Source organism: Myotis yumanensis, unplaced genomic scaffold (genome assembly GCF_028538775.1).
Source record: "Myotis yumanensis isolate MYYU_CA2020_CCGP unplaced genomic scaffold, mMyoYum1.0.hap1 SCAF_6, whole genome shotgun sequence".
NCBI lineage: Eukaryota > Metazoa > Chordata > Mammalia > Chiroptera > Vespertilionidae > Myotis > Myotis yumanensis.
Window position 1 is genome coordinate 56,348,684 of NW_027223757.1, and position 22,611 is coordinate 56,371,294.

At 39.7% G+C, this 22,611-nt stretch overlaps 1 protein-coding gene across 3 annotated transcripts in view; it reads left to right on the forward strand.

Annotated features, from left to right (window-relative positions):
• The window catches only part of UBE3D (ubiquitin protein ligase E3D), a 134,663-nt gene that overhangs the window by 57,758 nt on the left and 54,294 nt on the right, over positions 1 to 22,611 (forward strand). For all 3 annotated transcript variants that reach the window (XM_070419321.1, XM_070419322.1, XM_070419323.1), the window contains one exon: positions 18,066 to 18,204. In XM_070419321.1, the coding sequence (XP_070275422.1) occupies positions 18,066 to 18,204 (139 nt within the window). The remainder of the gene's footprint in view (positions 1 to 18,065; positions 18,205 to 22,611) is intronic.

Consider the following 22,611-nt stretch of genomic DNA (forward strand, 5'->3'; position numbering starts at 1 on the left):
TCTCAAGCTTTAATAATATCTGGTTTAAAAAGTCTAGAAAGGAAATGGCATGTAGTTGATCAGTCAGTGTTCCTCTAATCTCTGCTGACTGTGACTGCCCAGATGTTCTACCACAAGCCTGATATCAATATACATTCATATAGACCTTATGTGAACACTGGTGAATGTCCTCAACAGGGAAAGGCAATCACCTTATTTGTGCATCTCTGTTCAAAGCTCAGAACACTGTTGTCTGAGAGAACAGGGTCCCTGTTGCATCTGCACACTCTCTAGCTCCACCTCCAATTACAGCATCAGCTGGCATCAGTAACAATAAGGCTCCTGATTGGAGGAAGCCTGTTTGACAAGGTCTGGGCAGCTAGATACCTGTGAAGCTCCCTCCTCAGCTGACTTCCATGTATAAGACACCCCTCGATTTTCAGCCTAACAATTTTATGAAAAAAGTAGAGGCCTGATGCACGAAATTCATGCAAAAGTAGGCCTTCCTTCCCCCTGCTGCGGCACTGGCTTCCCTCTGGCCGCCAGCAGGCACCTGGAACCCTGGCTTCCCTCACAGCTCCGGCTTTGTCTAAAAGGTCGTCAGGAAGGACATCTGGTCTAATTAGCATATTATGCTATTATTATTATTATTATTATACACGGAAAGATATGGTATTTTCAGGGTCATGTCAAATGACTCAGGAGACAACTGGAATAGGCTCCATTCACGAAAGATGGGTCAATTTCTCAATAAGGATAATAACCTAATAATAAGGACAAAACAACAAATATTAGATCTGCAAGTTCATAATGATACTAAAACTTTTAAGAACACAATTTTATTGGTCATTACCTTTGATAAATGTTAGCGAACCATCTCATTGCTTTGAAAACTGGAGGATAAGGGGCTGGTGGGGGGGGGCGGGTGCAGAATCTAGCATTTATTTTGCCCTTCCTCACTGAACTATACCTCAAAGTAACCAAATAGATGATGAGGGGAAGTTTCTTTCTATAGAAGGATTGCAGCTGATAAATGAAAAAAAAATTATAGAATAGAGATATCACCATTTTCTGACCTATCATGAACTAATGGAACTTGGAAATGATCATCTATGGGTACTAACATCACAAAAAGAGAGAGAGGAAGAGAGATACAGGTTGATTATATTCCTCCTGATAGAAGTATATAACCCTACCTATGAAGAGTTATTGTTAAAGTTTTTAAGGTATGATAATATTATGGATATAATATTTTTAAATGAGTCCCTATCTTTTAGAATACATATTCGATTATTTACAGATGATATGATAGTGTTTGTGAAATTTGCTTTAAAAAATCCAGGGTTGGAGGGCTGAAGCAAGATTAGCCATGAATTGATCATGTTGAAGCTGAATGATGGGGTTATGTGGGTGTCCGTTGCACTATTCTCTCTACTTTTGTATATCTTTTCCATTTTTGACCAAATTTTTTTAATTTGAGCCAAATGATTTTTATTTAGAAACAGGCATTTATTATAGGTTCTGCCTGCTTGTTTATCAATTCATCCTTTTAAGAAATAATCATCAAATGAAGTCCTGGTTTTAATGTGGTGTTCTTGGCAGTATCAATTGAAAACCAACTCTCCACTCTTCAACTAGATCTAGAATATAAACTACTACTTTATTCCCCTTGAAAAATGAGAATAAAGTAATTATTTTTAAATACTCTCTTATTCCTTAGAAAACTATTAATAGCCTTATCATGATAGAAAAGGAAAAAATACTTGGATTATAAATGGACATGTTCTAAAAGTTTATTTCTAATGCAAGTCCTTAGAACTAGAAGACTGTTTTTCATAGACTTACGTTATAAGTGTCAATAGTTTTCCAGGCCAATCCACAAAAACTTATTAATTCATAGCATAATGACCTACAAACCTGACAGAATACTAAAGGTTCAGTGTAGGAAAAAGCAAATAATTTTTTTCTAGAAAAATACTTTCTTTTTTTTTTTTTTTAATATATTTTATTGATTTTTTACAGAGAGGAAGGGAGAGAGATAGAGAGTTAGAAACATCGATGAGAGAGAAACATCGATCAGCTGCCTCCTGCACATCTACTGGGGATGTGCCCGCAACCCAGGTACATGCCCTTGATCGGAATCGAACCTGGGACCTTTCAGTCCGCAGGCAGACGCTCTATCCACTGAGCCAAACCGGTTTCGGCGAAAAATACTTTCTTAATTGAATTACAACTCAAAAAAAAAGAGTGACTATCCTTCATCTTTATAGGATTTAGTCTCATCATACTCCTGGATCATTCCATTCTCACATGCTATGCATTCGAAAAGCAAAGAACATTAACATTCATATCACCTGTGACTTGGACTTCTCTCATTTTTAAATTAAATACTTAAAAGAGCAGAGATTATCTACATATGAATGATCTCAGTAATTAAAACTTGACTTTCATGTTTTTTTACATATTATCTCATTTGCTATTCGTTGAAGCTGAAGGGTAAATACGATTACCCCCATTTTACAGCTGTAAGACTGAGGTTCAAAAGGGTAATGAAAAACCTTTGGGAGTCAAAGGAACTAGATTGGAGTCCTGGTTCTTCTGTAAGACCATGTCATTTAACCTTTTGAACTTCAGTTTGTTTGTCTGCAAAATGAACATCATGAAACCCCATTTTACAATGTTATAAAGACTAAGTGAAGTGATAATATGTGAACGATAGCATATAAGATATTACGCCAATTTTCATTCTGCACAAATGATGAACATCATGGTAGGGCTATTTTAATACATGGTCCCTAAGTTGAAAAACTAGAATGCTAAGAAGACTCATCTATATAACATGAGGAAAGGGAATGTTTAGGAGGTGGGGAATGTTTAGCTTAGAGACTGGTCAGAAGGAGTTAGATGTTGTCATATATTTTCTGAAGGCCTCAGGTTCTGAAGGATAGATTTCAATCCATTTAAAGAACTTCTTTGTGATGAGTCTCTGTGTTACTGGAGTTTTTCAAGCAAAGACCATACAGCCCCACGATAGGAATATTGAAGAGGGGCTTCCTTCCTCTCAGATCGGTTTCTACCCTGGGGTTCTATTATGAAACCTAACAAATTCTTAAAGTTGGGTAAAGATTCCTGGTCACAGATTTTAAGGTCTGAGAAACACTAATGATGATAGCCTTGTGATGGGATAAAAATTGCAGAAAACAATCTATAAGCTGATTTAAAAAAAAAAATGTAGTAAATATTTATTAAACATTTACCACATTGCATGGTGATGTCCTAGGTACCAAAGTGTTTTTAAAATCCCATCACTAGCCCTGGCTCAGTGGATAGAGTCTCCGCCCATGGACTGAAGGGTCCCGAGTTGTATTCCAGAAAAGGGCACATACCTTGGTTGCAGGCTTGATCTGGGACTGCAGTGGGGGCACATACGGGAGGCCACCAATGGATGTGTCTCTCTCACATTGATATTTCTCTCTCTCTGTCTCTTCCCCTCCCTTCCAATCTCTATAAAAAAAAATCAATGGAAAAAGAAAACATCCTCAGGTGAGGATTAACAAAAGAATAAAAATAAAATAAAAAGCCATCTCTAGAACATAGGAGATGTTCTGTTCTGTTTTCAATCATCCTCTCACCTTTTAAATGCACCGTGTCAGTCTTGATCTTCCCAGGTCTGGTAAGGGAGGTGATAAAATGCTGACATTGCCCACTGATGTTCTTTGTTATTCCAGCTGATTTAGTTTCCAATTTTGTTGGGACTCTCCTGCATAGACTTTAATTCTCCAGGGTAGAGTCAAAATGTGTTGGAATGACCTCCTAAAAAATAAAATGGAAAAATAGATCACCTCACACAAAATATGTTTTTGCATCATAGGCTTGAGGATAAAATGTGGTTAGATGAGTAATGTGTCAGAACCTTAATGCTATTTAAACATGCGGATGAGTGCGCTGTGTGTATTTTGTGTATTTAAAATTGAGATTTTGTAGGACCAGTGTCTTTCGTTTGGTGTACTTCATGGTGATTTATCATAATAGACTGCTTTAAATCATCTGAAATAGCAAGACATATGAATTTCAACAATAACTTCCCCAAGGCTAGAGAAGTCAGCCGGAGCTCAAACTGCCAGATAGACATTTTTTTCTCTTTTTTTTCAAACTCATATGCAAGTGTAAAACTTTCATGAGGCTGCTTTAACGAGTCCCTTTGGGGTTTAAGGTTATTTATCTAAACTCTTATTAAAAATGAAAACTTTTCTATGTTTAGCCCGGTAAAGCAAAACTGATCCTAACAATACTGTAAGCGGGGAGGTTGAAGACTGTTCTGCAAACTGACTCAAAAATAAAGTTTGGAGACTTTGGGGCTAGTGTCTTCAGCATGGACATTATGGTAATGGGATAGCGACAGCACAGCCAGTATTTCAAAGTCTCCTTTAATTAAAAACTCTTAGCTCTGCTATGCTGGCAATTTAGGGTTTGACGTGACTTATTAAAATAACTCCCAGCCCCCGAGCCCTGTCTTCTCAGAGCACCCCACTGTCTCCACAGGAGTCAGGTTGCCCCAGGACTGTGTTGCCTGGTACAAGTGAGCACCTTTTTATTTATGGCATCTGCACTTGTTGAAGTCTATCTGTATTTCCGCCTCCTTCACTGAGAAGTGGGGCATGCGAGATTGTTTCTAAGATTAATGTGCCAGAATCACTCTGTACATAACCCAGGGGAAGAGCTGGAGCTGCTACAGGAAAAATTTTGTAATCTTGAAACGTGTTCAGCTTCTTTGTAGGTATGTTCTGGTTTGATGAGTCTGGGTGCTGCAGTAAATCTATTCTTAGACCCTGGGAGCTAGGATTTTAAATTATCTGTAATGCAGTACAATTTTAGGGAGTGGGGACGTGATGAAGGGAGAAAGCAAATGTTGCATAATCAGGGTCAAGATCCTTTTCAGACTTTAAGAGCTCATCAGAGTCATTTTAGCTTGGGTGTGACCATTCCAGTTGGGAACAATTTTAAGATGAGAAGGTGGGTGGATAAATGGATGGATGCAAGGATAGAAAGGTTGGGTAGAGAGATGGATAGACAGATAAAACTACCTAATCGTTTTTGGTAATATGATTGCTGATGACTAAGTTTCTGTGCTACAGAGTAAGAAAAAAAAAAAAAAGGACAGACATATCTGAATGAGACCTTGGTGAGTGCAGAATTTTGAAGACATTTATAAATGAAAACTGTTAGCCAGAGAGCACTTTTTTTTTAAGAGTCTAATTTCAACAGTTAACCTTAATAGTACTAACATAAGTCATTGAAAATAATGTATCACCTAGTGGAGTCCGGGGACTTCTAAGTTATCACCTGTGTTTCATAGGAAGTGAAAATGCTGCCAAGAAAGTAGAGAGAGAAATAAGTGTAAAGCACACAGATGATATTTCTAAGGAGGGAAATACAGAACCACCAGCTGGCGATTATGGTTTAGAGGATGAAGGAGACAAAGGGCAAACACCAAAAGAGATGATGATGGCAGAACTATTGGCTGAAGGTCAGCGATAGAGGCAATACCAGCATAAAAATTTAAACAGGTCAGGAAATGTCAAAGTGAACTGAAGTTTAAGGACTTCTATTCTGAAAGAATCTCAAAACAGTTGCGAATGGGAGGAAGCCTGTGTGTACGCTTGGTTTTAACTCTTCAACTTGAGCAGCTGTTTTAACAGTTGAGTTGCTAGGCACTGTCAGGAATAGAACATTTTAATTTTGGAGGAACCCAACTGTAAGAACAGCTGTTTGGTGTGATTAGACTTAAGCTGGCTCTGCTTAGGTTGCAAGACCTAATGGGATCACAGCACCAGGCAGATTGGCTATTATGGTTTTATTGGGCGGTACGAAAATATGAACGGATCCTAGGTTGGATAGTATGCTGGGCACTGACTTTCCACGGAAGCCAGATTCCCTGGTTTTGTTGTGGCAAAGTGCTAAGGCAGATAACATGGCCATTTACCTTGTTCCAAGTTCATGGAAAGTACCTGAAATAATTTTGCCTTACATTCCTTGGATGCAAGCTTTTCTCTAGGAACTTAAAAAAATAAAATAAAAATGAAGAAGAGGGCTCCCTAGTTTCATTGCCATCTCTTAATAATAGGTATTATACCTGCTGAAGTTGCCTCAAGTAGTCAGTCATTTATAGTACTTATTTTGTATCTTTTGTTACCTAAGTAAAGAATCCTGTTAATAGCAACCACCAAGTTTGTCAATTTGTAGGCAACACAATTTTAATATCTAGAACAACTTGAGTGATGCTCACAATGATAAAAATCTGGAATGCTAAATCTACCATCTCAAGTACCTTTTTTTGAGGGAAAAGACTACTGATTAGGTTACTTTCAGGTAAATTAAAGATTTCAAGAATTTGTTAAGATGATTTGATTTCTTGCATAAAAATGAATTTTACTTGATGCAATGTTAATACATATATAAAACATTCAGAGATAGGTTTCATTTTATATATTTTCAAAATAAAAATATTTATATGATCACCAAAATGGTCATATTAATGCAAACATTTGAAACACTCTGGGAAAATAAAGCTGAATTATTTTTTTTAAATAAATCTTTATTTTTCAGATTATTACAGTTGTTCCTCTTTTTTCCTCCCATAGCTCCCCTCCACCCAGTTCCCACCCCACCCTCTGCCCTTACGCCCCCTCTGTCCTCATCCATAGGTGTACGATTTTTGTCCAGTCTCTTCCCACACTCCCCACACCCCTTTTCCCCCCGAGAAATGTCAGTCCACTCCCTTTCTATGCCCCTGATTCTATTATATTCACCAGTTTACTCTGTTCATCAGATTTTTTATTCACTTGATTTTTAGATTCACTTGTTGATAGATATGTATTTGTTGTTCATAATTTTTATCTTTACCTTTTTCTTCTTCTTCCTCTTCTTAAAGAATACCTTTCAGCATTTCATATAATACTGGTTTGGTGGTGATGAATTCCTTTAGCTTTTTCTTATCAGTGAAGCTCTTTATCTGACCTTCAATTCTGAATGATAGCTTTGCTGGATAAAGTAATCTTGGTTGTAGGTTCGTGCTATTCATCACTTTGAATATTTCTTGCCACACTCCCTTCTGGCCTGCATAGTTTCTGTTGAGAAATCAGCTGACAATCCTATGGGTACTCCTTTGTAGGTAACTGACTTTTTTTCTCTTGCTGCTTTTAAGATTTTCTCTTTGTCTTTTGCCCTTGGCATTTTAATTATGATGTGTCTTGGTGTGGTCCTCTTTGGATTCCTTTTGTTTGGGGTTCTCTGCGCTTCCTGGACTTGTAAGTCTATTTCTTTCACCAGATAGGGGAAGTTTTCTGTCATTATTTCTTCAAATAGGTTTTCAATATCTTGCTCTCTCTCTTCTTCTGGCACCCCTATAATTCAGATGTTGGGACGCTTGAAGCTGTCCCAGAGGCTCCTTACACTATCTTCGTATTTTCGGATTCTTTTTTCTTTTTGCTTTTCCGGTTGGTTGTTTTTTACTTCTTCGTATTTCAAATCTTTGACTTTATTCTTGGGATCCTCTTGTCTGCTGTTGGATCTCTGTATATTATTCTTTATTTCAGTCAGTGTATGCTTAATTTCTAGTTGGTCCTTTTTCATATCCTGGAGGGTCTCACTAAATTTATTGGCGGTTTCTAGAAAATTCTTGAAAAACCTTATAACCGTGGTTTTGAACTCTATATCCAGTAGTTTGCTTTCCCCATTTCTGTCATTTGTGATCTGTTTCTTTGTCTCTGCATTTTGGCTGCTTCCCTGTGTTGATAGAGTGGCTTTCTGTGCTAGATGTCCTATAGGGCCCAGTGGTTCAGCCTCCCCAATTACCTGAGGAGGACACTCTTGGTGCACCCCTTTGTGGGCTTTGTGCACAGTCTTGTTGTAGTTAAGCCTTGATTGTTGTAGGTATCACTGGGAGGAATTGACCTCCAGGCCAATTGTCTGTGAGAATGAGCTGTGTCTACAGTGGGAGAATTTCTGTGCTGAAGACACCCTTATGGGGCAAGACTTGCTTCAGTGGGGCTTTGGTGCTCACTGAGTCTGCCCCCTGAGTGTGTCCCTTATGGATCAGATGAATTGTAATCTGGATGGTCCCACTCTGACCACTGGGTACACAGGCTCTTGGATCTCTAAGGAGGTGCTAATTTAGCCTCTGCCTGAGGCTACCCAGCAGGATCTATGGAGAGATCTGCAGGTTCCTCTTCCTTGTTTGGGTTTTGGAGGTGCCCAGATGAGGCCCAGCTGTGAAGCAATGCAAGCTGGTGGGGCCTTGGGCCTTCTTTTGGATGTTCTGGGTCTTTCTGACCCAGCTTCAGTTTGTTAGGTAATTTTAGATCTCAAAGGGCCAGCCCATTCATATGCAAAAGCCTCTGCGCACAGCTTGGGTGGGGCGGGGTCTCAGGGAATCAACAGGGGCCCAGCAAACAGCTATGGCTGATCCTCAGTCCTACCCTAAGAGGCCCCGGGTCTCAGTGTCCCGGTAATCGCTGCAAGCACCTCTGAGAGAAAGCTGCCCTCGAGTTCTGACTGATGCCAGACAGTACAGTTTCTCCCCGTATGAGTCTGGGTCCCCAGAGACTCTCCCAGAACTGGAGTCAGGGCCATCGGGAGCTTGTGCCTCCCTCCCGATTTCGAAAGACACTGGCGTCCTCCGTTGCCAGCCCCTTTCTGCACGCGCTCGAGCCTCCGTACCTCTGCACTTTACTTCCGCAGCTCCTCTGAGTCTCAGTGTGCTTTTCTCTTTCCTTCTAGTTGTAGAATTTCCACTCAGCCAGCCTTCCTGTGGTTCTGGATGATGTCTGTTTTGTCTTTTAGTTGTATTTTTGAAGTGGTTGTGCGAGGCAGCAATTTCAGGTGTTTACTTATGCCTCCATCTTGGTTTCTTCAAAACTGAATTATTTTAATCTTGGTTTTTCAAAGAAAGCTGCTATCAACATTTTGGCACTATATTTCTTTATGTACATATACAGCATGGTGCAAAAGTAGGTTTACAGTTGTTCATGTGGAAAATAATGTGATAATTAATAAGTAACAATATAAGAATAAATTCTGTTTTTCATACTCTCAACTGTAAGCCTACTTTTGCCCCGCCCTATATTCAGAAAAATCTGATTAGAATATTTAACTGCCCATAAATTAATTTTAGCTGTATGTGTTGTCTTTTATTTTACATTTTCTTTTTTAATTTGTCAAAATATTGTGACTGTCTTTTCATGTCAAATAGATCTACTAGTACAACCATCATTTAGCTTTTGATTTTTAGGGGTTACATACTTTGGAGTTTTAACTTATTTTTGCTAGTTTTTAAAAACTCAATGTTACAAATAGTTAGAAAGCAGAATTGCAGATGATGCTTGGGATGTTAATAAAAGATGAACTCGGGTATCAAAAGTACAGTTTTGATACTTTCACTGAAAAATGTACACTTTTAGTTTAGTAACTAAAGCAAGTTTATATGTTTTTAATGTTTATATCAATAATTGAACAAGAAATACTTTGGTTATTATCAAGAAACATTGTTTTGTTTTCTTCCTATTTCCTAGGCTAAAAAAATGCAAACTTTACTCATTAAATTTAAAAAGAAAATTTCTTATTATACTATGAATTGGTTCAGAGAATGACAGTATTTTTACATTGACAGTATGATGCATTACTGTTAAAAAAGCAGAACAAATTAGCTTTTCTAGTTCTCCTAATACTGGTAAATTCAGATGCTTAGCTGCTTTTCTCTAGTTGCTGAAAATAGCTTTAAAACCTTTCTAGAATACTGATTTCTTGAATAAACCATGTTTAACACATGCCCCCTGCCTCAGTTCACACTCATATACTATACAGGGATGATTACCACATTTTAAGTGACTTTTTCATACCTTGGTACCAAATATTTACAATAGCCTCTCCAAAATGAACGAACGAAGAAGAGTGGAAGCCAGATAGCAAAGATAATTCATTTCAAGGGTGTGGTTGGAAGGAAAGAAAAGCTGCATATTTAATAATCTTAAAAGGTCATGGTCTTTGGAGGTTTCAGTGAAATTCCTCTTAGGTTCCAAAAGCTTTCATTTTTAACAATATTTGGTTTTGCCTTGGAAAAATTTAGTCAGGTATGTCCTTCTTTGATTCAAGATGCTTTTCTAAGGGGTGCCTCTTAATCCATAAAATCTTTGAATAAAACTTTGGAGCATATTTGCCAGTGTCTATACCAGGGGTGGGCAAACTTTTTGACTCGAGGGCCACAATGGGTTCTTAAACTGGACCGGAGGGCCGGAACAAAAGCATGGATGGAGTGTTTGTGTGAACTAATATAAATTCAAAGTAAACATCATTACATAAAAGGGTACGGTCTTTTTTTTTTTTTTTTTTTTTTTTAGTTTTATTCATTTCAAACAGGTTGGATCCGGCGGGCCATAGTTTGCCCACGGCTGGTCTATATACTCAGATCTTTTTAGGGCCAGCTCGTGGGTAAATGATAGATATAAAGTTTAGGAGACTGCAGGCCTGACCTGATTGATCTTATTGTTTATTTTATTAAGGTACACATTAATAACTTTATTACAAGGGAATTGAATTTAAGTTGGTAGAAATGAAATTTCTATATACAAGGCTAGATAGCTCATTTGGTTAGAGCATCATCCCAATATGCCAAGGTTGTGGGTTCAATCCCCAATCAGGGCACATACAAGACATACAAAAATCAATAAATGAATGCACGAATAAGTGGAACAACAAATTGCTGTTTCTCTTTTCTTCTCTCTTTCTCTCTCTCTTTCTCTCTCTCTCTCCCTCCCTCCCTCTTCCCCTTCCCCTCTTTCTCTAAAAAATAAATAAATTATAGATATATCTATATCTATATCTATATCTATATCTATATCTATATCTATATCTATATATTAATTTCAAAATTACCTGAAAGGAGTGTGGCCATTGGCCTTTCACTCTACCAGAGTTGCACTGACATGTGACTTTGCGAAAGGTCTGAAGTCTTAAACAGGAGGACATTTCCTAAAATCAAGGACTCTTGCATAGAGAACATGAGTAGGTTAGCGATCTTGGCATTGGGATTCTCGTCTCTTCTCATGAAGGGACAGAATTTTTAGTCATTAGGGTTTGTCTTCTAATGGATCAGAGAGAGCCACTTGTGACTCAGAGTTATGTAGTTCATTGCTAATATCTCAGCTACCAAAATTGGCCAGGCCTAATTCATCTGAATTGAGCTGTACCACTGTCCTCTGCCCTCTTATGAAGGAAGGGTATATGGATTTCCAAGAGAAGGCAATCTGAAAGGGGACTTAAGAAGAGGTGTAAGAGAAGCCAAGAATACTGGAGATGACAGTGTTCTATAAAGGCAGGGAAGGGGAAGGTTGGATATGGTGCAGACCACCTAACCCTAACCCCCGCCTGAGGCCATGGACTGGTAATGCTCCAATAGATCATCTCTTCTCTGTAGACCAACATGGTTTTACTGTACCTGTCAACACAGTCACTGACAATCTATTTTAACTGAACAAATAGAAAACTTATTCATTGAACCAGGCCTACGAAATAATTAAATAACAAAAAGTCTCACACCCTTGCTTTGTACTTTCTGCATCATAAACACTTTCATAGCCACATTGATAGAGGACTTAAACTGGGACAGAGCGGGTAGTGCTGATTAATGAAAGTGCTGGCTGAGTTGGCCCCTCTGATGGGATAGGGAGTCTAGTGATGCTCAGTGTGAAGCTTACTTATAAGAATATTATTAGAGTGAATCTAATTTATTACATCTCAGCCCTCATAAGTTGATGTCCAGTGGCTCAGGAAAGTGATTAAAAGATTAGAAGTACATTTATCAGCCTCCTTTTTGATTGATTTCCTCTGGTCATGGAATGTGGTAAAAATCTGAGCCAGGAGACTTTCTCTTTAAAAATTCCCTGAAAACTTTACCTGTATTAATATGCTAACACAAATATGATATATGATAAGCATAAAATGAAATTGTTTTAATATTTTATCAAAAATTATAGATTAGAGAACATATTTAACTGGAAAGCAATGGTTTTTACCCTGAAAACATGCTAAGTGAAAGAAGCCAGTAAAAAATAAGGGCATGAGTGCTCTTGAGCAATGGGTGGTCTAGGAAGCACTCGAAATTATGTGCAAAATTTTCTTTGTATAAATGAATGCTTCTGTAGAGAGGGAGTCCATAATTTTAATTATATTGTCATAAAGACCAATGACCTTCAAATGGTTTAAAAACCATTACTTGGAAGCCTTTTAAAAAAATTTATCTTTATTATTGAAAGTATTACAGAGGTCCCCTTTCTTTTTTCTCCCCCATTGATCCCCTCCACCCCACTCTCTACCCCTCCCCAGGCCTTTCCTGAACTATTGTCTATCCGTAGGCTTTCTTAAAAAAAAAACACAAAACAAAACACCAAATTTTTGTTGTTTGTCCTCCTTTTATAAATATATTGGAGTTCTTTCAGAGAGGTTTTACCTTTGGCCTGTGATTTTTGAAGATTCTTTTGTTTTTTAATAGTACAGTGTTTTACTTTTATTATTACTTACTAGAGGCCCAATGCACAAAATTCGTGCACGGATAGGGTCCCTAGCGGCTGCTGGCTGCCGACCGGGGCCTCCCTTCCCAGGCTTCTGGCTGCTAGCTGGGGCCTGCCTTCATTCCGTGCCACCCCCTGGTGGTCAGTGCACGTTATAGCAAGCGATAGAACTCCTGGTCTGTAGAGGGGACACTTTGCATATTAGGCTTTTATATATATATAGATATAGATTTTATGCTGAATTTACTTCTGAATCATTACATTTTTTGTTGTTTTTTAAATTTCTTCTGAGATATATTTTTCTACTGTGCAACCTCTCTTCTGGTTTAGGAATAATCTGCTCTTTTTCAGTGAGGATCATCTCAGTGTGGCAGGAAGAGCTTATTACCGGGTAATCTGCCCGCAAGCTCTCCAAGTTCTGTGCAGCATCTTGGGAGCTTTGTTCACTTGGATGTGCTCAAGGACCAGAGAATCTACATCTATCCTTAAGTTCAGCATTGCTCTCTGCATTTTCAAACATATGCAGCAAAAATTCAGTAGTCTTTCTGGGCCACCAACTCTGTCCAGCCCCACTGTTTGGCTGGGCATACCTCCCAACTCCACTATTGTAAGGACAGAATGGCACACATTACTTCTGTAAAGTGACATGGCCTGTGCAGTTTCACAAGTGTTCTTAAAGTGAACATAAAGATTTGAACCTCTTGATTGCATAATTTTGTGGGGTTTTCTGGGTCAGGTGAATAGCAAACCATTTTCAGAAATCACCTCAGGCTGCTGTCGCGAAGAGGAGAGCATAAATTGATGTGCTTATCATTGTGGTAGCTTTGAAATTGAATTTTAAAAATCCACAGGTATGAACAGTGTTGTATTTTAACATCATTAATAGGTTATTTGCTTTCTTAGGTCTTTCTAGGACTGAAGAGTCCAAATCAACTAGCTCTACTCTATTATTTTCTCTTCTCTATACAATTATGTTGGACTCATTTGAAATAATTTTAATTTTTGGTGGAGTTGTTATATCTTGTCTATTTGTTATTTTCACTTATTACATTAAACAACCTCTGTGTTTCCTAGAAGACTGTATCGCTTTTCTATTTTCTCAAGTCCTTTCTTGATATTGATTGGTGGTTGATTTATTATTTCACCATTTTTGTTAGAAGTGATGGAACTGAATTTTTCCCCTTCTTGTTGCCTCTTTCAAAATAAATAGGTCATAGTTGCTTCCCTAGGGGATTCTGTCAAGGCAGACGTTTAGGAAGAAGGATGGTGTGTCCTCCACTTGCATTTGGTCTCTTGGACTAAGGTCACCTGGCTGACAGCCCTGTTCTCCCAGGAAAGCTTTTCCTCTCTCAATACTTTAAAGTCACAGAAATAGGTTTCAATTGATGTTTAGTTTGTTATTTCTTTTGCAATACTTCTCATATTGATCTTATAGTGGAAGATTACTGATTTAGGTCTAATAGTCTGCGATATCTTTGCAGGAAATATCAGAAATAATCCAAATGCTGGATTATTATAATCCTCTGTTTTTATCATTAATGAAATTTGTACCGATTTGAGACATGGGTGGATGGTCTCAAATATCACTTCTGGCTTAATCAGTACGTGCCCTAAGTTCCACATAATGAGTTTGGCAACTGTTTTAAGTTAAACCGACTTTTAAGTACGACAGACCATTTCTCCCTCTTTCCTTTCTGCTCTCTTTTCTTTATTTCTTTCTAACTAAATTTTTTTTTAATGTGAAAACATTAGCTGAAATTTTGGGAACAGGTTACCCATAGCTCTACCTTTCCAAGGCAGCTGTTTTTATTTTTCATGTCCACATATATGAATGTGTCATGTGATTAAAATAATATATTATATGATTCAGATTATAAATTTATAAATTTTAACATTAAAAAATAAGTCTTAGGACTAATGAAAAATACGCTGTGGGGAAAGGATGAATATTGGAAATCTGAGCTATATTGCATCCACCTGGGTTGTCTAATTTCAAAAATAATAAGGTTGTTCAAATGATCAAAAAAGGGGGTGTTTTAAGATATCTAAAATTTACCCCATTGTTTGCTCATATTCTTTGAACTTTATTGGCTAGAACTAGTTCAAAAATATCTAGTAGACTTTTGCCTTGTGTGTAGTATGGTAAAAACAGAATGAGACTTAGATGGAGATCATGCTTGAGTTTCTTTTTTATCCCTCACTAACTATGTGATCAGAACATTCTTCACCATTTTGAGCTTCAATAGGGATGAACATTATTAAATTGCAGAATACTTTAAGGCTTCAATTTAAAATGCCAATGTTGCATTTACATGCCAGGCTAAAGTTTGTGATTACATAGCAACATGAATAATTAACATGTTTAAGTAATTTGTCTTTTCTTTGTAACTATGGTTTATTAGTAGTGTGATGAGTGTCCTTTTGTATAAATTTAGGTGGTTTGATACATTGGGTGGGTTGTATATGGACTTCAGGATCTTATGAGGCAGGTAGGCCTGTCCAAGAATGCTTGTCAAAGATCACTTGATGGTGAGTGGCAAGGCAGTGCTGATGTGTTTTAGTTTCTGTTTGAGTGTCCTTTTTGATAAATCACACTGTAGCCATTTAGCAGCCCATTGACACCTTTAAACAGCATGTAAACATTCCTCTCTCTGTGCCAAAAATCACATCTACATCATAATGTGAACGTGTTCCTTATTGTAAAAATAATACTTGGAAAATAAGAAAGCATAAGGAAGAAAACGTATAAATCAGGTTATTATCTCCCTCTAACAGAAATAACCATTTATGTTTATTGTATTGCCTTCTAACCTGTTTTTCTCATATAACTATTTTGCTTACCATGACAGATGGGTATTTTCCTATGTCCATCTTCACTACCTTTCTAATTCAAGGTTTAGAATATGTACAGTATCATAAAGTAGGTGCTTAAGAAGGATAAAACTACTTCTTACAGAGAAGCGAAAAAAACTCTTAAGTTAACTTACAGAGGAAATGGCAAATTTGGTTACCTATGCTTTGCTTGGAGAGGATGAGGATGTGTAGAGAGTCCTCAGCGATCAGTGTGGTTCAGTGGACAGAGCACAGCTTTAGACTGGGGCTGAGTTGAGTGAATCCTGGTTCCATCACCTACTAATTGTGTGATTTTGGACAATCTGACCTTTGATTTCCTCATCTTTAAGGTGGGATGAATACTGCCTGCCATTCAGGGCTACTATGGGGTTAGAGACAATGGCTATAAATAAAGTGCCTGGCCCATTATCTGAACATGTTAGCCGGAGGGTAAACAATAGTCAGAAGAAACCTAAGACTTATAAAATTTAAACATACATTATGGAGAGCATGTTTCAGCCATAAAAATAACTCTGTTATAAAAGTATCTATTTGTATAATTCACTATTTCCCTTTTCTCTTATAAATATAATACTGCCAATGGAGGAGTAAAAATATGATGAAAGAGTGTTATGTCTCAAAGATGATCTGTGCTCTGGTGGGATCCTTACTTGTGAGCTCCAGCCAGCCCTGTGCAGGCTGCAGTGTTCCCGGGACACCCCTACTGAAGATGCAGCATGGCTGGCCCGGGTTAGGTTTTGAGGGTTCACCTATGAGTTCCCAAGCACATTCACAATCCAGGGCAGTGTCAGGTGACCTTGGCTGCAAGAGTTCCAATTCAGAAAAAAGCAAAAACGTTTTCAGGGCACTTTTTAGAAAATAAGAATGAAAATAACTTTAATGAGCCCTGTTGTAGGTGCTGGGGTAAAATGTATGAATTCTGAAAACTTAAATTGTTTATTGAATATACAAGAATAAGTGAAAAATTGGCATTGGCTATTTCTTTTAGCCAGTAATAGGTTAAATCCTGGGTGTGTTTGAGGAAAAACAATACTAATCTAATTTTTATTTCCACATTAGACTGCCACGTTAGAGTAATACACAGGTTACAGTTAGTCATGTCTGATCTCATGTGAGTCAGAGATGTAGACACAGTCCAAATAGGAACACAAGTAGGGTGGTGGTACGTGTTGTAATGGATACAAGTATGGTGATTAGCAAGTAGTTAATTCTTATAAGGGAAACAGGCCTTCCAGGCTCAGAAAACTGTGACCAAACACAGGTGTGTAGCCTAGTGCAGGCCAGAGAAGGGAAGGTAACTGGTTTGTGGAGGGCATAAGGAAGGTGCCAGGAGAATGAGCTTGGAGCCACTGCACTAGTAGTACATATGACTTTTACCAAAGGTGGCAAGATTTTTTATTTCCATTCTGGAAAAAATGTCAAGAATGTTACATAATTAGTAAAAACAGAAAGAATAACAGAGCCAGTCAGTATAAAATAATTTTTAAAACGCTGAAAAGACACAAAAAATACACACTTGCTGAAATAGACCAATTTTTAGGAAAGCAGACAGTGTCCTCTTCCAGTCGCATTAGAAGGCGAATGCTTTAGGAAGGAGTTGACTCCGCACCCCACATCAGAAATGTAGCAGCGTAATGAGTAACCTGATGCACACAGCTAAATGATCTGCTATGGCTTGTCATACAAAGTGTTCAACTCTATTATGTTCTCAACCACTGCTGCTCCCTGAAGTTGCGGAATTCACCACTGACTTGATTAAAAGTCACCGTTAAGAGAGAAGTTTATAGAAAGGCAAACACACACACACACACACACACACACACACCTCAAATTCAGGACAATGTTAAGAGACACTTTGGTGGGGGCAAAAACAGGAAATACTCAAGTACTGTAAATAGAAGAGTGATAGCATAAGACTCATGCTACTCTTATTACACTTTCTCATAACGATTTCCTGATTTTCCCCTTTTCTTTAAGCACCAGATGGAAAGTCAGGAAACCAGGATCAGACTCGTATAATTTCCTAAACATCCGCCTCATCTCAAACAAGTCTCTTTGCTTTTCTAGCCCTCAGTTTCCTCATCTCTCAAATGAAAGGATTTTCAAATAGAGCTGCTTCACAGGCCACGCTGGAAGATGAGCGCCTCCTGCCATCCCTACCCTTCTAACACCAGCTTTGCTTTTATTGGTGTTATGAATGAGGGCTGGTCTGAAAATCACTGAACTAAATGTTCCAAAGGGCATATCCAGCTCAGTAACAATTGCCACATGTTTGGAATGGGGATAACAATAGGTCCATTTCACATGGATCTGAGGGTTGACCAAGGTACACATGCAGCTCGGAGTATAGAACATTGGAAGCATTCGGTGTATTCGCTATTGTTCTCCCCAACCCCAGATTGGTCCCTCACAAGTAAGACTGCATTTCTTGGCTCTTTGAGTATAAAATGTTGACCTGAAAAAAAGGCCTAAGCCATTTGTTTTATACCCCAAATCCTGTAAGATGTCTTGGACATTTAATCTGTGAATTTATAGTGTAACTATTTTCTTTCTATTTTTTTGTACATTGTTTTTCCTCCCACAACTGGAAGTTTTCTTCTTCTCCATTAGATTCTTGAAATAATTATGACCAGGTGCAATTATGACCTTGCACACACCAATGTCTTTCAGGCTTGTCAGCTCCTGGGAAAGTGACATCAGCGTGCACTCTCTGACCCTGCCCTCTGCAACCTGCTTGGAGCTGCTGCTGATATTATCAAGGAATAATGCCACGCTGCCTCCGTCCCTTCGCTGTATGAATTCCTTTCAGGTAAGGGATTGTTCCTACCAGGGTGTGATTTCTCAGTTTTACTTGTAATGGCTTTCTAAGGAGCCTGTCTTTCACAGGAGGTAGTCCACGGAAACCCACATTTTCACATCATACTAATAATAAGCATAATGCATGTACTGCCTTGCCTGTCTCTTTTTAAACAGATGAAAAAATGGAGGCTCAGAATTCTCTAGGCAGTTGTTCAGTAGTGATGGAATCCATCTCTCTCTAACTCCAGGGTTTGTTCCCTTAATCTTTCCTGCCTCTGAGAGAAAAGGCAAGAACATTTGACAGAGACACTTGTGAATGCCACTTCCTTTTTCCCAGATTTGCCCGGGAACAAGGATCTTCAGCTTGCAGTCAAATTGCCAAGTGGATGCTTAACAGTGATAAGGTCCTTCCCACTCTCAGCACCTGTTCCCTCTCTCCCTGGTCCCACCATCATCACTTTCCCACTCTCCTGGGTATCTATCTATGCTCCAGGTAAAGGACAAGGTCAGAACAGGACAAACAGGACAGCAAATATGGACCAACCAGCAAGAGGACTCCCTCCCTGGTAGGCAGCTAATTGTCACTGTGGTGGCAAATGAGAATGAAGATGTTAGTCATTGAAGTTGTGACCCAATAGTTACTGAGTGTAATTGAACATATCAATGAGTCTTGACAATGGAAAAATATTCACAAACCTTCTGAGCCTGGTGAGAAGGCCACAGGCCCAGGTGAGAAATGAGTCAATGTATGTCAATTCTACTTCTGAAGGGTTGCAGGTGTATCTAAAAATAACTTCAGGATCAATGTGTGTTGCTTGGTGCATCTCTGTTAAAATAAGACATGAATTCTTCTCTGAATTATAGCTCAAAAAATTGATTAAAAAAACATAATTACTGCAATCTAATTTGTATCCACATTCTCCTGGTAATTTATTATATTGATTATCTCTGTGATTTTCTTCCTGATACAAATTTCAGACTTTGGCCATGGTGTACCTGTTTGTATTTATCATTCATTACTCTATTATCAACTTTGATACCGGACTCAAGGGACCTTAGAAAACACCTTATTTTGTAGGAGAGGAAACTGAGATGCAGAGAGATGGAGTGAACTGGCCAGGGACCACACAGCATGTTAGAGACAGAGCTGGAGTCCCCTGGCAAATGCCCAGGTAACTGCATCTACCACCTGAATGCAGTGCTCGCCCAAGTCTTGGGAGGTGGAGGATGTGTCAGTGGTAGATGGAGGCCAGTTGTGTCTGTCTTGGAATATCCACATCATCCTTTATTCTGTAGTAATTTGTAATTATTTATTAGCATGCTGCCCTGAACCAGAAATGATTTAAAATTATATCAATCTTTCTTTCTTCTAAGTTTTGCTCTTGAGATTGAACACTGGATAACACAAAAGTTTATATATGCCCACAGACTTTTTTGAAGGGAGGTAAGAAACTTAACAATGGTTACCTTTGGGGAGTGAGGCTGGAAGGCAATTATTTTTTATTTGTTCCTTCATGTATGGTGTGAAATTTTTATTTGATGGGTGAGTGGGGAGCCAGAGAGATGACTCTGACTTGAAGGATTTTACACAGAATATTGGGAAAGACAGAACCATCATCTGTGTGTGATATAAATTGAGAATAATTATATTACAAAGTTGCCTCAACGCAAGTCTTAGAAATGAAAGGTGAAAGAGGAATCTAAACCGGGTGTGAGGGATTTGAGAGGAGGCCCCGTCTGTATTTCTTCTCCATGAGACGAGGCAGGCGGCCTTGCTGCCTTTGAGGATCTCAGCTCGGGCTCATGTAAACACAGGGGCAGGAAAGCCTGCCCTGCTCTTGGTGACATTAGTGTTCTCTCCTCTCACCTCTAATCTCGGGAGCTTTTAGAGCTGTCAGCATGTTAATTGCTAAGTGACCCTCTCTATTAGTGATTGTACTTCCTCTGGTCTCAGTCCGTTTGCTGAATATTATTGCCAGGAGCACAAACACTTGCCCGATTTCAAAGGTACAGAGAAACTTGTCACAAGTTCCTGAACAGTGTCTGCTAAAGAGATTTCCCCCTGCTTCTGGCCCTGGAAAGACGCATTCTTATTATGGCTTTACCAGGAATCGACTTCCCTGTGCGGGCCTTCACTCCAAAATAGAGGATTAGTGAAAAGGGGAGGATGTCTGTCAGGATTAGAAAGAGAGGCCCTGCTTCATCTTTGTAACACCCCCTTAATCATTTACTATAAGAGCAAGGAACGGGGCTGCTAATTCTGCCTGTACTTGGGATTTACTTTTTCAATTGGGAGCTACTTTAATGCAGTTCTTTAAAGTGCTGTAGTGGCAAGAGCTGTAGAATAGCAGAGTGACATTTGTTAAAGATACCATCTTTACATTTCCAGTTCTCTTGTATTCCAGGCCGAGTCAGTTACTGTGAGCAATGCTGCTTTTTTCTTTCTTTTTTTGTAAAAATGTGATTTTCCATTTCTGAGGGTTCAAGTGGCACTCCCACTTGAGCCTTATCACTGCCAAATCCCAAAAGGAGAGGTTTATCTTATTAACTAGAGGCTCAGTGCAGGAAATTCGTGCACGGCAGGGGGGGCAGGTGTCCCTCAGCCCAGCCTGCACCCTCTCCAATCTGGGACCCCTTGAGGGCAGTCGGACATCCCTCTCACAATCCAGGACTGCTGGCTTCCAACCGCTCGCCTGCCTGCCTGCATGATTGCCCCTAACCGCTTCTGCCTGCCAGCCTGATCACCCCCTAACCACTCCCCTGCCAGCCTGATTGATGCCTAACTGCTCCCCTGCCAGCCCGGTTGCCCCCATCTGCCCTACCCTGCAGACCTGGTCCCTCCCAACTTCCCTCCCCTACAGGCCTGGTCCCCCCCCAACTGTCCTCCCCTGCAGGCCCGATCACCCACAACTGCCCTCCCCTGCAGGGCTGGTTCCCCCCAACTGCCCTCCCCTGCAGGCCTGATTGCCCACAACTGCCCTCCCCTGCAGGCCATCTTGTGTCCACATGGGGGTGGCCATCTTGTGTGTTGAAGTGATGGTCAATTTGCATATTACCTCTTTATTAGATAGGATTAGAGCTATTAACATATAAGAAAGTGTAACTTCTTAAATTACAGTATAACATTTCTCTCAAGCCAATAGGGATATCTTTGGGTGGATTTGTTATCATTTTAACTTGCACTGGGTTACATACCTGAACATGCCTGTTGTGATTGTGAGCGAAGAGACTCTAGCATTTGGTGGATAATCACTGATGTATTGCTAGGCACAAACTAGAGTTGTTGTTGCAGCCCCAGGAAGAAGGATGGACTTACCGTGTCACACTCTGTTAAAATTCTTCCATGACTTTTATTGCAATGAGAATAAAATCCAAACATCTGCACCTGGCCAACAAAGCCCGCAACATGTGGCCCTGCCTTGCCCTTTGGCCTCATGTCCTGCTCTCTCCCTCTCACTCTGTTCCAGCCACACTGGCCTTATTTCCTGCTCCCTAGCACAAGCTGGATCTGGCCGTAGAGTCTGTGTGTTGGAGGTTTTCTTTGCTACCAGGAGGTGTTCTGGACCAGATTTCAGGTCTGGACCTTCTTTCAGTCTCAGCTCAGGTGCCCCCTCCCCTAAGGGGCCTAGCCTGACACTCCTCATTTCCTCTCTCCCTATCAGCATATTCTATAACCTTATCTTGTTCATTTATTTGTCCTTTTTCCTCTACTGAAATGTGTGTTAACTGTAAAGAGGGAGAATGTCTGCTTGTGTTCAATATTGTGTCAACAGAACTTAGAACAGTGCTTGGACAGAGAAAGCACATGGGCTGACTGGCTATGGTGGGAGGATACGCAAATAGAGCGCAAATCGGCACGGCCATTTGACATTCTAGAGATCTCCAAAAGACGGAGCTAGTGTGAAATGTACACACTCCGGGGCAGACGCAGAGCCCTTTCCTGATGAGACAGGGTGGACTCCACAGGTAATTCAGATTGGAGAAATGTGGGCAAGGTTGAGCACAGGTGGGTATCTGCACTGTAATTCCAGCCTGGGGCTTTGTTCAGATGAGAAAGACTGGGAGAAGAGCTCAGCCTTTGGAAAGAGCTGGCAGGAATCAAGATAAGCAGAGTGACTAGTACACAGGACTGGGCTCCCTCTAGGCACTGGAGACCACAGTACGGAAATAGGGATGGTGCCCAAGCTTCAATGCCAGAAACCCAGGCGGCGGGATTGAAGGTCCGGGAACGGGGCAGGTAGCAGCCTGTGGCCCTCATGACTGCTGCCAGCTTGCTTCCGCTCCGAGTGCTTCAGAACTCCAGGGCGAGGTGGCAGAAGGCCATTTCCATATCCATTTTGCTGGATGGCAGACCCACTTCTTAACCGGTAATAGCAACTTTAAATCCGAATGGCATAGAGCCTTAAGAGCAACTGGG